Source organism: Pagrus pagrus, assembly GCF_965226575.1.
Source record: "Pagrus pagrus genome assembly, chromosome: 23".
NCBI classification, from domain to species: Eukaryota; Metazoa; Chordata; class Actinopteri; order Spariformes; family Sparidae; genus Pagrus; species Pagrus pagrus.
In genome coordinates, this window is record NC_140205.1 from 4,020,246 (window position 1) to 4,033,455 (window position 13,210).

At 42.6% G+C, this 13,210-nt stretch overlaps 2 protein-coding genes across 2 annotated transcripts in view; one reads left to right on the plus strand and one right to left on the minus strand.

Moving 5' to 3' along the window:
• Positions 1-5,878, plus strand: part of gnsa (glucosamine (N-acetyl)-6-sulfatase a) — a gene marked incomplete at its 5' end in the record, with an annotated part of 9,371 nt that extends 3,493 nt beyond the window's left edge. Inside the window, 10 exons of the mRNA XM_084346329.1 lie at positions 743-873; positions 1,030-1,197; positions 1,289-1,371; positions 1,585-1,703; positions 1,939-2,042; positions 2,498-2,599; positions 2,913-3,023; positions 3,112-3,222; positions 3,364-3,524; positions 3,794-5,878. Of these exons, the coding sequence (XP_084202455.1) occupies positions 743-873; positions 1,030-1,197; positions 1,289-1,371; positions 1,585-1,703; positions 1,939-2,042; positions 2,498-2,599; positions 2,913-3,023; positions 3,112-3,222; positions 3,364-3,524; positions 3,794-3,869 (1,166 nt within the window). The 3' untranslated portion in view covers positions 3,870-5,878. The remainder of the gene's footprint in view (positions 1-742; positions 874-1,029; positions 1,198-1,288; positions 1,372-1,584; positions 1,704-1,938; positions 2,043-2,497; positions 2,600-2,912; positions 3,024-3,111; positions 3,223-3,363; positions 3,525-3,793) is intronic.
• A 663-nt stretch (positions 5,879-6,541) lies between these two features.
• On the minus strand, positions 6,542-12,485 carry LOC311252428 (adipocyte plasma membrane-associated protein). The gene is made up of 9 exons (XM_084345577.1): positions 12,406-12,485; positions 10,777-10,866; positions 10,400-10,521; positions 9,970-10,071; positions 9,422-9,574; positions 9,216-9,331; positions 8,392-8,552; positions 8,079-8,274; positions 6,542-7,248 (listed from the first exon to the last, which is right to left on the minus strand). Coding segments are annotated over exons 1-9 (1,152 nt in total). The 5' UTR covers positions 12,408-12,485; the 3' UTR covers positions 6,542-7,038.
• Positions 12,486-13,210: the final 725 nt, after the last annotated feature.

Below are 13,210 nucleotides of genomic sequence, written 5' to 3' on the forward strand. Positions count from 1 at the left end.
AGATCACATGTCAGTGCATGTGACCGTGAGGAAACTGGAATTAACAACGTTTTGAATCTTCTCACTTAACTTTCAGATTCATGAATAGATGATTATAATAATGGCAACATCCCCAGACTTCCTTTACAAATCGCTTGTATTTAAGAGTTGTTGAGTGAGGAGAAACTAAACAAACTTTGCAAAACACTGCTGCGGCATATTCTAAGTAATTGGTGTCTTCTTGTAAATTCGGCATTAAATTCAAACTATAAATTGTTTTTTTTTCTTGTAAAAAGTGTCAGTTTGTCGCAGCAATACACTGTTTTATCTGATTATATCATTTACACTAAATTTATGAAAGAAGGCAACATGTCAACCAAAATACGCTTCCACCAAATTACTGACTCTTTGAGGTTTTATGAGCACCCGTCAGTCCAGTGTTTTCTGTACTTTTCCTTATTGATGAGGGCTAATCCTAACTGGTGCAGCCTGTGACTCCATACATCCACCTAAAATCCAAGAAATAACTACTGGTAATCCAATTATAAGATCTGCTTTATACAAAGCGTTTTTTGAGGCTGGATTAACGTTTCTAAAATTAAATCCTTTTCTTGGTTTGACTCACGTTCCCGGGTCTTATTAAACAGACTCTGATCAGCCCTCTGTAAGTGATTTAGTATAAAACCACAGATTTATTTATTAGAGCCCCGCCGTCAGATTAAGTCCAGCAATGTACTTGCTGTGTTAACGGGGTTGTGTTAAGAGTATTTCATTGAAGTTTTTTATGTTTTCCAGGAGAAGAACTCAAAATACTACAACTACACTCTGTCAGTGAACGGAAAGGCTCAGAAACATGGAGCAGACTACAGCAAAGACTACCTGACAGACGTTCTGGTGAGACAACTCATCCGATCCATTTTATATTATCTTAGCTTTCGTCATATTTGTGTCCTCAATAGACGTTTGCAGAAAATGTCACATTGTAACTTTGTCAGATTAACCGATAACTTCAGGTACAATTCATTCATCCTTTCTCTCTCCGTCTGTCAGGCCAACATGTCTCTGGAGTTCCTCCAGTATAAATCAAACTACCAGCCGTTCTTCATGATGGTTTCCACGCCGGCCCCTCACTCCCCGTGGACGGCCGCTCCTCAGTACCAGGACAGCTTCAACAGCACCAAAGCTCCCAGAGACCCCAACTTCAACATCCACGGGAAGGTACGACGTCTCATCGTCAGACTTTTCTCACGTCACTGACTTTAAAATATCTCCTTTTTCAAATGTTTGTTTTCTTGTTTTCTGTCTTCAGGACAAACACTGGCTGATCAGACAGGCTAAAACCCCCATGACCAACTCGTCTGTTCAGTTTCTGGATGATGCTTTCAGGAAACGGTCAGCCTACGCTGCTTCTCACCGTCCTCTTTGTTTCCTCCTCAGTTCCTCCGCTCTCTCTTTGCATTTCATCTATTCTCCTCCTTGTTATCACCCACTTCCTGTCACCTTTCCTCTACTTTTTTCTTTCTACTTCTTACCTTTCTTAAGGTCTTTTTTTCGTCTCACTCAGTTTTAAGCATTATTTCCGTTGTTGTTGCTCGTCTCCTGCAGGTGGCGAACTTTGCTGTCTGTGGACGACCTGGTGGAGAAAATAGTGAAGAGGTTGGAGGTCAGAGGTGAACTGGACAACACGTACATCTTCTTCACGTCCGACAACGGCTACCACACAGGTACGTAACTTTAGTGTGTCAAAGAGAGGACGTCTTTACTCTAATTTATCAAAACCTTGTTAACAGATAGGAGTGAAATTAAGTTTGGAGCAAAGAGCAATAAAACATTTCTTGCCTAAGTGACATTTCTAAGAATACTTGAGTGATTATTGGGACAATGCTGTGAATCAAAGTCATCATGGCCCGGGATAATCATGACATGAACTTTTAAAAATTGTCCCGCGTCTCCTTTCAGGTCAGTTCTCTCTTCCTCTGGATAAGCGGCAGCTCTACGAGTTTGACATCAGAGTTCCTCTCATGGTCAGAGGACCGAATATCAAGCCCAACCAGACTAGTCAGGTACACACACACACACACACACACACACACGTACACACACAGACACACAAAACTGTGTTATATGCCAGCTCTGAATCTATTATTGCAACTAAGGTTAGATCAAGGTTGCTTGTTGGCCATTAGTCATTCATGTTTCACTGGGTTGTCTGATGCAAATTATATGATGTAGATATAAAAATTTGATCCGTACTGAAGGCTGCATGAATGTTAAATGTGCTTTTTATCTTTGAGAAGACTTTATTTACCTTTCCTTTAAGGCACAGGTGTACAAAGGCACTGGGATTCTTGTGCAGATCTCTTAGACAAGTCATAGAAAACAATAAGAGATGCATATAAATGCTAAATTATAAAAATATACCCACGATAAAAAGTCAGAAGAGTTTATTGGATCAGAATCAATCTTTGTCCTGTAGGGAGACACACTGATAATACGTTAATGTTCCTCTTGTGTTCAGATGCTGGTGGCGAACGTCGACCTCGGTCCGACCATCCTGGACATCGCTGGCCTCGATGTCAACAAGACGCAGATGGACGGCATGTCCTTCCTGCCTGTGATGGTGAGATCAGTGATTTTCTTCTCCAGTATCTGACTCGAGATATGTTTCTAGACACACAGACATTAACAAATGCACTATTTAAACACTCTTCCCCCTGATTTAATCCAACAAGGGACCCCAAATCTTTGCAAACTAAGAATAAGACATTTCCATTCCCTTAAAATTTATGCTTCTAACAATTAACAAATATTTTTCTGACCTTGTGCTGCTGCAACACCTGAATTTCACCTCCGGGAACCAATGAGCAACATCCATAAATGGTTTTCACAAAAATATGATTCTGATGCTCACCACCAGTGTTGTGTGTCACCAGGAGGGGAAGGTGAACAGCAGCAGCTGGAGGACAGACATCCTGGTGGAGTATGAAGGAGAAGGAAGCAACGTGTCGGACCCCGCCTGTCCGCTGCTGGGGCCGGGAGTGTCGGTACGACGAGAAACTTTAAAATCATTTGTGGAAGAAATAAAGCAGAAGGACTCATAATTCTCTGTTCTTGTGTTTCCTCCTTCTCCAGGAGTGTTTCCCAGACTGTGTGTGCGAGGACTCGTACAACAACACCTACGCATGTGTGCGCACCGTCGCCCCCTCTGCCAACCTGCAGTACTGCGAGTTTGACGATAATGAGGTGAGATGTTTATTTTGTTGCCACCATGTGCATGTAGAGATGCCTTACTGTGACACCATCTGGTGGTAGAATCAAGAATGACAACATGGTAGACTTAACAGTTTGACAGCAGTTTCATCCAAGATTGTTTTTCCTCTGCAGGTGTTTGTGGAAGTCTACAACGTGACAGCAGACCCCTTCCAGCTGACCAACATCGCAAAGACCATCGACCAGGAAGTCCTGGAGAAGATGAACCACCGGCTGATGATGCTGCAGTCCTGCGCCGGACAGTCGTGTCGGACGCCCGGCGTGTACGATCCGAGGTCTGTGTCACGGAAAAACACCTCTATTTAAAAATAAATAAATAAAAAATCATAGTTCATCATCACAGTTTCTGAGCGCCCAAAGTGACGTCTTCAGACTGCTTCTTTTGTCCAACCAACAGTCTAAAACCAAAATACTTGATTACTTGAAAAATTACTTATATGATTAATCGATTATTAAAGTAGTTGGTAACTTAAATGTGCTTTGAAACCATTTGTTGGACTTTCTAAAACTCAAACATCAACTCTTCTTTCTCGTGTTTTCTCAGGTATAAATTCGACCCTCGGCAGATGTTTACGAGCCACAGCTGGCGGCTCAGCAGACTCAGACAGAAGATGAAGTAGACGGATGGAGGAGGAGGAGGAGGAGGAGGAGGAGGAGGAGACGGAGACGGAGGAAGAAGGGCTGTGTTGTATTTTGTATTCAGCCTTTCCTGCTGTTGTTGCCTTGTGTTCAGGCCTCCTGAGCCAGTCTCTTTGTCGACGGATGGAGAAGGGATCAGGTGGGGGGGTCATAATTTGGGAATAGGTGGGTTGCCATGGAGACAGGAGGCCTCTCTGGGTGCAGGACCCACCGTCAAAGCTTCCAGTTCGGGCTGCCGTTTAGTAAGTTTGTCAGTAGGTGTGCGGGGAAGCCAGATAATTCAGGATGGATTCACACTCGCAGGCCGTTAATTCAACTTCAAATCCTGGAAAAAACGACACATTTCTGGTAAATTCACGTCCGTTTTTCTCTCTGCTGAGAATATCGTCATATCAGTGGTCCAGTTGACAAAAGCCTTTTTTATTTACGCGTCTAAATTTGGGGTTTTTGATGAATTCTTTGGTGCATTCAGATGTTCTTCAATTTTTATGTTCATCACCAAGAAGTTGCACTCAGATGGGAACGTGACGAACATGAGAGATTTCCATTCGACACCAACATTTACTGCAGCTCGGTCGTGATCCAAATGCAGCGCAGTTTCTGAACAGAAAGTAAGAAGTAGAAAATACAAATGTACGTGCGTTTCCATTCACCATTTTAAATTGTGATGAGCGCCACCTACAGGAAGTCAAACTTACATAAACAGGCAGTCCAACTGAAAACACAGTGATCTCACAGAAACGAGTGCCTAATGACAGAGGTCATTCACCACATCTCCCCCCAGACATCACGCTCACAGTCAACAAGCTTTCTGACTGTTTTTTGTCACAATAAGTCGGATGAACTGAAGAATCACGTCATCTCTCGTTCCTGGCAAAAGTAAACTGACATCAGATTTTCCTTTAAATGTTGTAAAAAGCAACTTTTGTGACTAAAAATAGTCGAGAAATAATTTCTAAGAATCGACCGTGACGCTGCAGACAGACGACATGATTTCAGTGTTTTATTTTGACTGTGAGCTGTTAAAGCACCTTTTCATTCATGAATTTTAAAATAATCGTCACTTTTTGTCTTTGTTTTTTTTTAGATGTTTTGTTATCTTATTGATTTCCGGGTTGGTTTTTAAATCGATCACGTTTATTTAAGTCACAACTGAACAAAACATGAATTTCTGAATCATACATTAGTAATTTCATGCTTGAAGCATTTCAATGAGCCAGATTTTAGACTTTCGTTACATTCAGAGATTAACTTCCTAATGGGAAAGATAGAGGATATATCCCGCCAAAATAAAAGTCCTTTTCCCATCATCAGGGTTTCAGTCTTTTGTGGCCCTGCCTGAAGTCTCTGTCACATTTCCATGTTCCTTCTGTGGGGACTTTAGATTATTAAAGACTGATATTTCACATCCAAGCTGCCTACAGCCAGTACTTTGTGGCGATGCGTTCATTTTTGAATTAAAAAAACAAATCTGCAGATTATTAAAAATCCAACCAAAGATCTGACTTGGAGACTTTTGAGGGAAACTTCTGAGTATTAAATGCAGCACGGTGACATTCAGAAAGTCGATTCATCTGCATGACATGTTGTAAAAAGACTGAATCTTTTTTTTGTGTGTGTTCGTTTTAATTGTGAATTAATTTCTCGCAGACAAACTGGTGATTGTTCATGTGTTCACTGCTACTGTAACTCACTCGTACAGCTCTCTCTTCCTCTGTAGTCAGTTTGTTCGGTGTTTAATGTGACGACACTGAGATTTAAAGTCCCGGCGGAGACTCGCGGGACTCGACACACACATCGTGATTATTTCTCCTCTCGAAACCGATCACTTTGTTTCAATTCACTGATGCACTTTCCGATCTGTCAGAACTGTTTTTGTTGTTTTTTGGAAACTTAAGTTTTATTTTTCAGAGCAGATTTTGATGATGATGATGAAGATGTATTTTAGGCTTGTGTGTTTTTGTCCAAATAAAAGATTCTCAAAATATCACAGAGGGTCCGGATCACTTAATTTACCGACAAATGTCTGTGTCATTTTAAAATTTATTCTTTATTTGTTTTTGTAATCCTCATTTTGACCACAAGAGGCTGAAGATCACCACAGGGTATAATAAACAAATGTGCTCCTACAAGGGAAATAAAATGTCAGACTAAAGGTGTATAGCTGCTTGGGGTTTCAAGGGGATCCAGAATAAATAGTTTTGGCACGAGAACGACGTGGAGCAGCCAAGAAAACCCAATAGGGCCTAAACAGACCACAGTTTCTGGCTGTAATCTAAGAGGATGAGGTTCAGAATGAGGGTCAGAGCCACCTGGGTGTCGTTCTTCACCTCTTTTAAGCCTTCACAAAAGGGTGTCGTCACACCCTGATTGGCTGGGAAGGAAATGCCCCAAGCTGCTTCCACTCCTCAATCAGGAGTCAGTCTCCTCACCTGTGCACAGGTGACCTGAATCACCTGCAGTCAGTCCAGAGGGATTTTGGAAAATCTGCCTAAAACAATTTGTTTTTTGTCCATTTCTGAAACAGTGAATTTATATACCAGGGGAAAAAATGATTCGTCCTCTCCGGCAAAATTTCCTTTTCACTCAGTTTCACACATGAAAAAAAAAAATTACATTCATACTCAGGAATCAAGAGTCACTCACTGAAATGTCAATTATAAAATATTTATTTTAAAAACTAACTTTACAACACAGTATTAATAGTGAACATTCCCACAGTCTTCAATTAGTCTAATGATCAGATTTTTAAGGGTTAATTAAAAATTCCTCACGGAGAAATGTTTTGACCATCCGGGCCGGGACAGAAGGAGATTAAATGAAAATCAGTTTAAGCTCCCACGCAGCTCACAAGCACACTGAGCTATCAATGGACTGTGTGTAGGACGGCTGATGGATCCAGTGTTTCAGTGTGACATCCAGTCCAGAAACAGTTGAAGTGAACAGTGAAGTTTCTGTTTAATCTCCGCTGCATTTAGTGAGGTCAGTACTTCCTGCTGAGAAATGTTGCTGTCAGTCACAGGCTGAACTCCAGCCGGGTTTGATTCACACGTCTCTCCAGAGGTGAACGTCGCTCGATCGTGTTCAGAATCTTAAATTGTCCAAATAATAAAAACAAATCGTCCTACGTTTAGTTTTCTGTGTCCGTCATCAGCTCTCCCATCCCTCCAGGACGGGCAGGAACGGCAGGTCGGTGCTGCCCAGGTAGGTCCTCCCTCGGTGCTGGAAGACGTCGCTGACGGCCCACGTCAGGTGGCCTCCGGGGTCGTGCAGCGTTCCCACGATCTCGCCGTCCAATCCGAGCTCCAGGACCAGAGCGTAGCGCGGCAGCAGGGCGTTGTACCAGCTCAGAGGGATCACCTGGAAACACACGTTCAGTTTAATCATTTTCTAGAACCCAAAATGGCGTCTTCTAACTTCTTCTTTTCTTCAAACAACAGTCCAAAACCCAAATACTCATTTAAGAAGCTGGATTTTGCTTAATTTTGCTTGATCGGAGAATGTAAACACTGGTATCTCTTTAAATTTTACTCTGAGCTCGTCATTTGGTGTCATTTGGGAACTTTAACCTCTCAGTAGTCCGGTCACATCGTGCACCAAACATGTTTTAAATAAAGTTTTTCAGTCAGTGTGACCTGAACTGACACTTCCCAGAGTTCACTGGGAGTTCAGACCTGCTCCTTAAAGAGAGAGTGTGTGTGTGAAGGAGCTGCAGCGTATTCAACTAAGAAAGTGTGTGTGTTCGTCTAACAAATCAGAGTGTGTGTGTGTGTGTGTGTGTGTGTGTGTGTGTGTGTGTGTGTGTGTCCTGTCCCGTCACATTTCACACCATCTAGTCTCGCTGCAGCCGGGAACAAAGCCTGTTATTCTCTCCTGACTGACAGACAAAATAATTGGGAATCACACAGCGAGGAGCAGATGCATCATGGGAAAGCAGATTCATCTGCCAACAGCATTTATCTCCTGGTGATAGGCAATAATTTATATGACTGATTTATTACTGTGTGATCAAATACAGTTTAATATTGAAGACTGAAATCACTTCTGCCAACATGAAGGTGATAATCTTTAACATCTTGGTTCGGTTCTGATCCAGATTTGTATTATTGATGATAAGCTGCGTCTCAGCCTCATGTAACAATATGTCGTTGTCTTTCTATCTTCTCAGTCAAACTGTAAAACAAACCGACCTTGGCCAGGAAGCGTTTGACAGCCGGGTACGGGGCGATCATGTCCAGGAAGGGAGGCGTGAGCTTCCTGAACCGCGTCGTTGTTATTCCAACCAGGAAAGTTTCGTGGTCGCTGAGGCGGATGTTGTCAGGGTAACCGATCATGTTGTCCATGATGATCTCTTTGGTACCGGCCTTCGGGCCCTTCAGCCAAAATCTGAGGACACAGTCGACTAAACATCTGAGTAACTGATGTTTATCTTAACCTGTGTGTGTCTGTGTGTGTGTGTCTGTGTGTGTGTGTGTGTGTGTGTGTGTGTGTGTGTGTGTGTACCTGAGTATGCGTCCGATGCTCGTCTCTGCCAGCAGCAGGAAGTGTTCGTCAGGCGACAGCACGATGCCGTTGGGCATGTAGAGGGAGTCCAGCAGCACCTTCACACTTCCTGTTTGTGGATCGAAGGAGAGGAGACGACCGAGGCTGTTCAGCTCGATCACCTGAGACCCAACACACCAGCTCAGTTTAGTTTCATTTAACTACAGATCACATTTTTAGTTTAGTTTCTTTGCTTTGTTTCGTTTCGTTCACTTTTTGTTTCATTCAGCTCAGCTTAGCATACTTTAACTGTTTATGTGTCTATAAACAGTTAAAGTGTTAATAAACCTGATGTTTCTCAGGGCTCAGTGGCTATTAAACACAAGAATACATTAAACAACACATTAATGTGTACACGTGTGTCATTCATGTGTGTCGTTGGGGGTCGACGTGGGCAGCGTCTACCTTTGTTGACCATTTTTCTCTTTTTGAACCAAGTGCATGTCGACACATCTCTCCTTCAGCCTCATCAGCAGCCTCGGCTGTTTTCTGAACTGAAAGGACTCTCAGCGTTCTCGTTTTTTGGCAACCGGTCCAGATGAATGGATAAAAAAGATCGAGTGTGTCCTTGTGTGTTAAAAAGGACTGCAGTTGCCGAGCAACGCTGAAAAAAAGCCTTGATGGATCCTGCTGCAGCTTTTCTTTACTCGGTTATCTATTAGGGGATTTTTTTTGGTTTAGAGCGCCTGCTGCTCACTTCACTCAGCCTCTTTTCAACTCTTTTAGATGCGTTCGCATTTAAAATCTAAAGGGAGTTGATCAAAACATCTCTTCCCTCGTCTCACCTCTAGTTTGACGTGTCTGCGCCCCCAGCGACTGGAAGAGTCGGTGAAATAAATGATCCCAGTTTGGGAGGAAATCTCCAGGCCGTTCAGGAAGGCGAAGGGAACGCCGTCAGCACCTGACGACCAATGAAAAGGAGGGTCGCACACAAGGAGTTCATTTATAAAAACTCAATCCCAGCAAGCGTAAGAACACACCACCACCTTACCTTGTGAGTTAGCCAGGAGCAGAGTCTTCTCTCCGGTTCTGGGGTTGACGCTGTGCAGCCCAAAGTACGAGTCTGCAATGATCAGCTGACCGTGACGATCCAGACGAACGCCGTGAGGACGACCGCACACGGGCTCGAAGTCTGTGCTGCTGCCTGCAGACACAGACGCACAACAGACTCAACCGACATCGCTTTGAATCAGATGTTATTGTGCTGTAAACAACCAAAATTATGTTTCATGATATCAAACCAAGGAAGGTGGAGAATTAAAGAAAAAGAAGAAAGTTTCCACCACATTCAAGTGTTTTAAAGGATTTCCAGCACCAGTACGAACCCTTAGCTTAGCTTCTGTGTCGTCTTAAAGGCAACAAATAACTGGCTGCAAAAGAAAAGGACAACTAGTAACACCGATATCAGGTCCTATAGAGAAGTGTAGGAGTGTAACCGAGTGTGAAGGAAAGTGTAGGAGGATGAGAGGAAGGACACGGCCGTCCCTGAACAAACACAGAAGAAGAAACAGACGTGTGACAATAAAAAAAAACACAAACCACATTCTGGTAGGTTCTGTCCCATCTGCGTGATGAGGGTGAGGCTGTCATCGGGACCGATCCTCCACAGCTTCCCGTCCACAGTTCCTGTGTACACGTTACCTGAAACACACACACACATGTTTTAAAACTGCTGATGTCATGTGTTGTGTGCTGAAGTTTGTTCTTGTTTGGGCGAAAAAAGCTGCAGAAATAACATGAGGCGCTAAAAATGCACATGAAAATTAAGGAAAAACACATTGCAGAGTTTTTATTTATCTAAAAAGAAGAAGAAGAAAGTTAAATAAAAGTAAATAATGTGAACATGTAATAACTTCAACATGCAGGGGGCAACAAGGGACAAACTACTCAGCATAGCAGACAGGCAGAGGTCAGAGGTCAAAGTCCTTGAAGAGAGTTAAATCACACAAATCAAATCCAGGACGCTCACCCTCCTCATCGGCAGTGAAGGATTCTGGTCCGTGTAGTTTCCCAGCGAACAGCCTGCGGCCCTTCTGCAGTCGGGTGTTGGCGGCCAGCGGCCCCTCGAGGGCCGGAGGAGGCCCCTTCAGTCTGGAGGAACAGATTTGGATGAACCGATAAATTTATCGTAACGACAGCAATTTAATCATAACTAAGATGTTGGAGCCAGAAGTGACCATATTTGGACGTGAAGCTGGGGAGGAGGAAACTGTTTACTGAGGGAATAAATCAAGTGAGAAGTAGGGTCACTTTCTCATAAGCTTACATACGATCACACTTCTTTTTGCAACCAGTGGAGTCGCCCCCTGCTGGTTATTAGGCAGAAGGCAGGTTTAAGGTACTTACACATGTGGTTTGGGGTCTATGGGAGAAGGCAGCAGGTAAACGCCAGCAGCCACAGCGAGCAGAGCGGCTAACAACGATCTCCTACCAAACCTGACAGAGAGCAGAAACAAAAAGAGACATTTCAGTGCAGTAATGTTAATTATCTTAAATGTAACGAACTCTTCTCATGTTTTACTGCAACAAAAACTATTTAAACAACTAAAACAGATGTAAAATATATGTAAAACAAACAAAAACGAAACCTGAAGCATAAATTTGGGTTATTTTAAAATTACAAAATGTACAGCCGGCTCGACTTTGTCTTATTCAAGCAAAAATCAAGAAAACTGAGAAGAATAAGCTAAATTTATCTGAGCTGTTCCTTTTGTTCTTGGTAGTTTTCCTCCTTTGAGATACTTTGAACTGTGAAAGGATTTCGTTGTCTGCAGTTCACAATCAGCAGAAAATAAGTCAACGGCGCTGTGTAACACGTGGCGGAGTGAACTTTGACATGTTTAAGAAACACAGGATCTGTGATATGTTGCACAAAGCTGATCCCACCGGTCCAAGAGTCTGTCACACACAGCTGTGTAAGTGGAAACTGAACCAGACAACAGGTCAACGTTCAAGTAAATAAAGAAGATTGTAGAGCATTCACTGCATGTATGTTTATCACTTAAATGTAAAGGAATTCCTCTGGAGATTGGTCCTCTGTTCCCTCCTATCAGAGGGAAAAGCTGAGGTTTATCAGCCGGCGGTTAAAACATGTGGTGTCGCTCTGTTGTGACAACGTTACAGGACAAAAGGAAATCACAAGGGAAGATCTGCAACTCTTTGCATGATTGAAGTGATGTGTTGCAACCTACGTTCATGCATCACTTAAACAAAAGGTTATCAGGCCAGATGTCTGGTACAATATTTACATACACTGCCTCCATTGTTTTCCCCATTGCTGACTGAGAATCAGATGTACTGTTTGCATACAGTTTCTCACCTTGACAAATTCCCTGTGTGATAGCTGTGATGGACTATTTACTAATTCAACATGTGAATAAAAGCAACTTGTGAAAATGCCCATTTCATTTGACACTCTGTTCTTTTCACATTTTAAAGTTTTTTTGTGAGAAAATGTGTAAAAAAAATTAGCAAATTCACATGGGAAGGTCATTTGAAATGCCATGTTTTGTTTGCACATGTGAAACTGTGAATAAAATCAAAACTCTACACCAGGAAATAAAACTGTTGTCATGCCTACTTTAGCTTTTCAGTGAGGTAACAGTGTCCCATGAAGAATCCCATTAAGAAACGGAGCTTTTTAAGACGCGACCTGGCACCTTGCACCTTCACCGCCCACAACTGATGTATGTGAGTAACACCTGAACCGGCTGTTGACCGCTTGTTTCTCTTTAAACATGAGCAGACTGGTGCATTTACTGATGCCGAAAAGAAGTCTGTCCCTTAATAGTTCAAAATATGGTCTTTAATTGTTTTTGACAAGACGCCGCTGATTTTGCAGAAACAATTGACAGATTTGTGAACGCAGTCTGGCGACGCGGACAGATCGCTCACGCTTCTGGCGCTCGCTGAGGTAAACACGACCACAGCCGCTCAGAATGAAACATTTCAAAACAATTAAAATGTTTAACTTACATAGTTGAGTTTTGAGAGTTGTTGAGGCTCCTCTTCCTGCTGGATCACTCAGCTCTGACTCAACTGGAGGAGCGTCAAACACACCTGGGTGTATACAGGAGCATCCGGTACGGGACTTCAAAATAAAAGAGTTAAGGCGCACGTTTCCGGTCCGAGTTTGTTTGACTGTTTTTCCAGACTTTTTTTTTTTTAAGTGAGAGATTTACATTAAGGAAATTAATTTACTTACTATTTAGAGTCCAGAAGGGAAGCTACTTTACTCGAGCACTTCTTTTTAAAGAGATGATATTTAACCATGACGACAGTACTGAGGCAAAAACTATAAATATTCCTGCTTTTTGGGCACTTTAAATAAACCTTGGTTATATAGTGTGGAGACCAAAGTGCTTGACAATTAAGTAAAGAAACAAGAAAATAAATTAAATACAGGAAAATTAAATTATTAAAACAAAACAGGCAGCAAAGAGCAATGGCGATCTAAAACTGCCAAAATCAGAAATAAATAATAATATGTACGTTATATATACGTTGACCTGGTTTGACCTTCTCTGTCTCACTCATACCTGAGGTAGGCTGGTAGCATGAAGGACCTTGCCTCAGGGCCTCACCTGGACAGCCACACCCTGACCAGGATTCAAACCCCCGGTCCAGGTACAACAAACATGCTACGGAAAGGAAGAGCCAGGACTACAGGATCTACAGCAACTCAGACTATATAAGTGTGGTCGGATGTTATCGAGGAGAGGGAAGATGATCCGAACTGAAGGAGTTGAGCTACCAGAAGGCAACATAGCAGATATAGACA

Coding starts and splice junctions, on each gene's coding strand:
- LOC311252428 (XM_084345577.1), bottom strand. Junction 9,575..9,969: donor ACAGAACCTACCAGAATGTG/GTTTGTGTTTTT, acceptor CTGTGTCTGCAG/GCAGCAGCACAGACTTCGAG. Junction 8,553..9,215: donor GCAGACACGTCAAACTAGAG/GTGAGACGAGGG, acceptor GTTGGGTCTCAG/GTGATCGAGCTGAACAGCCT.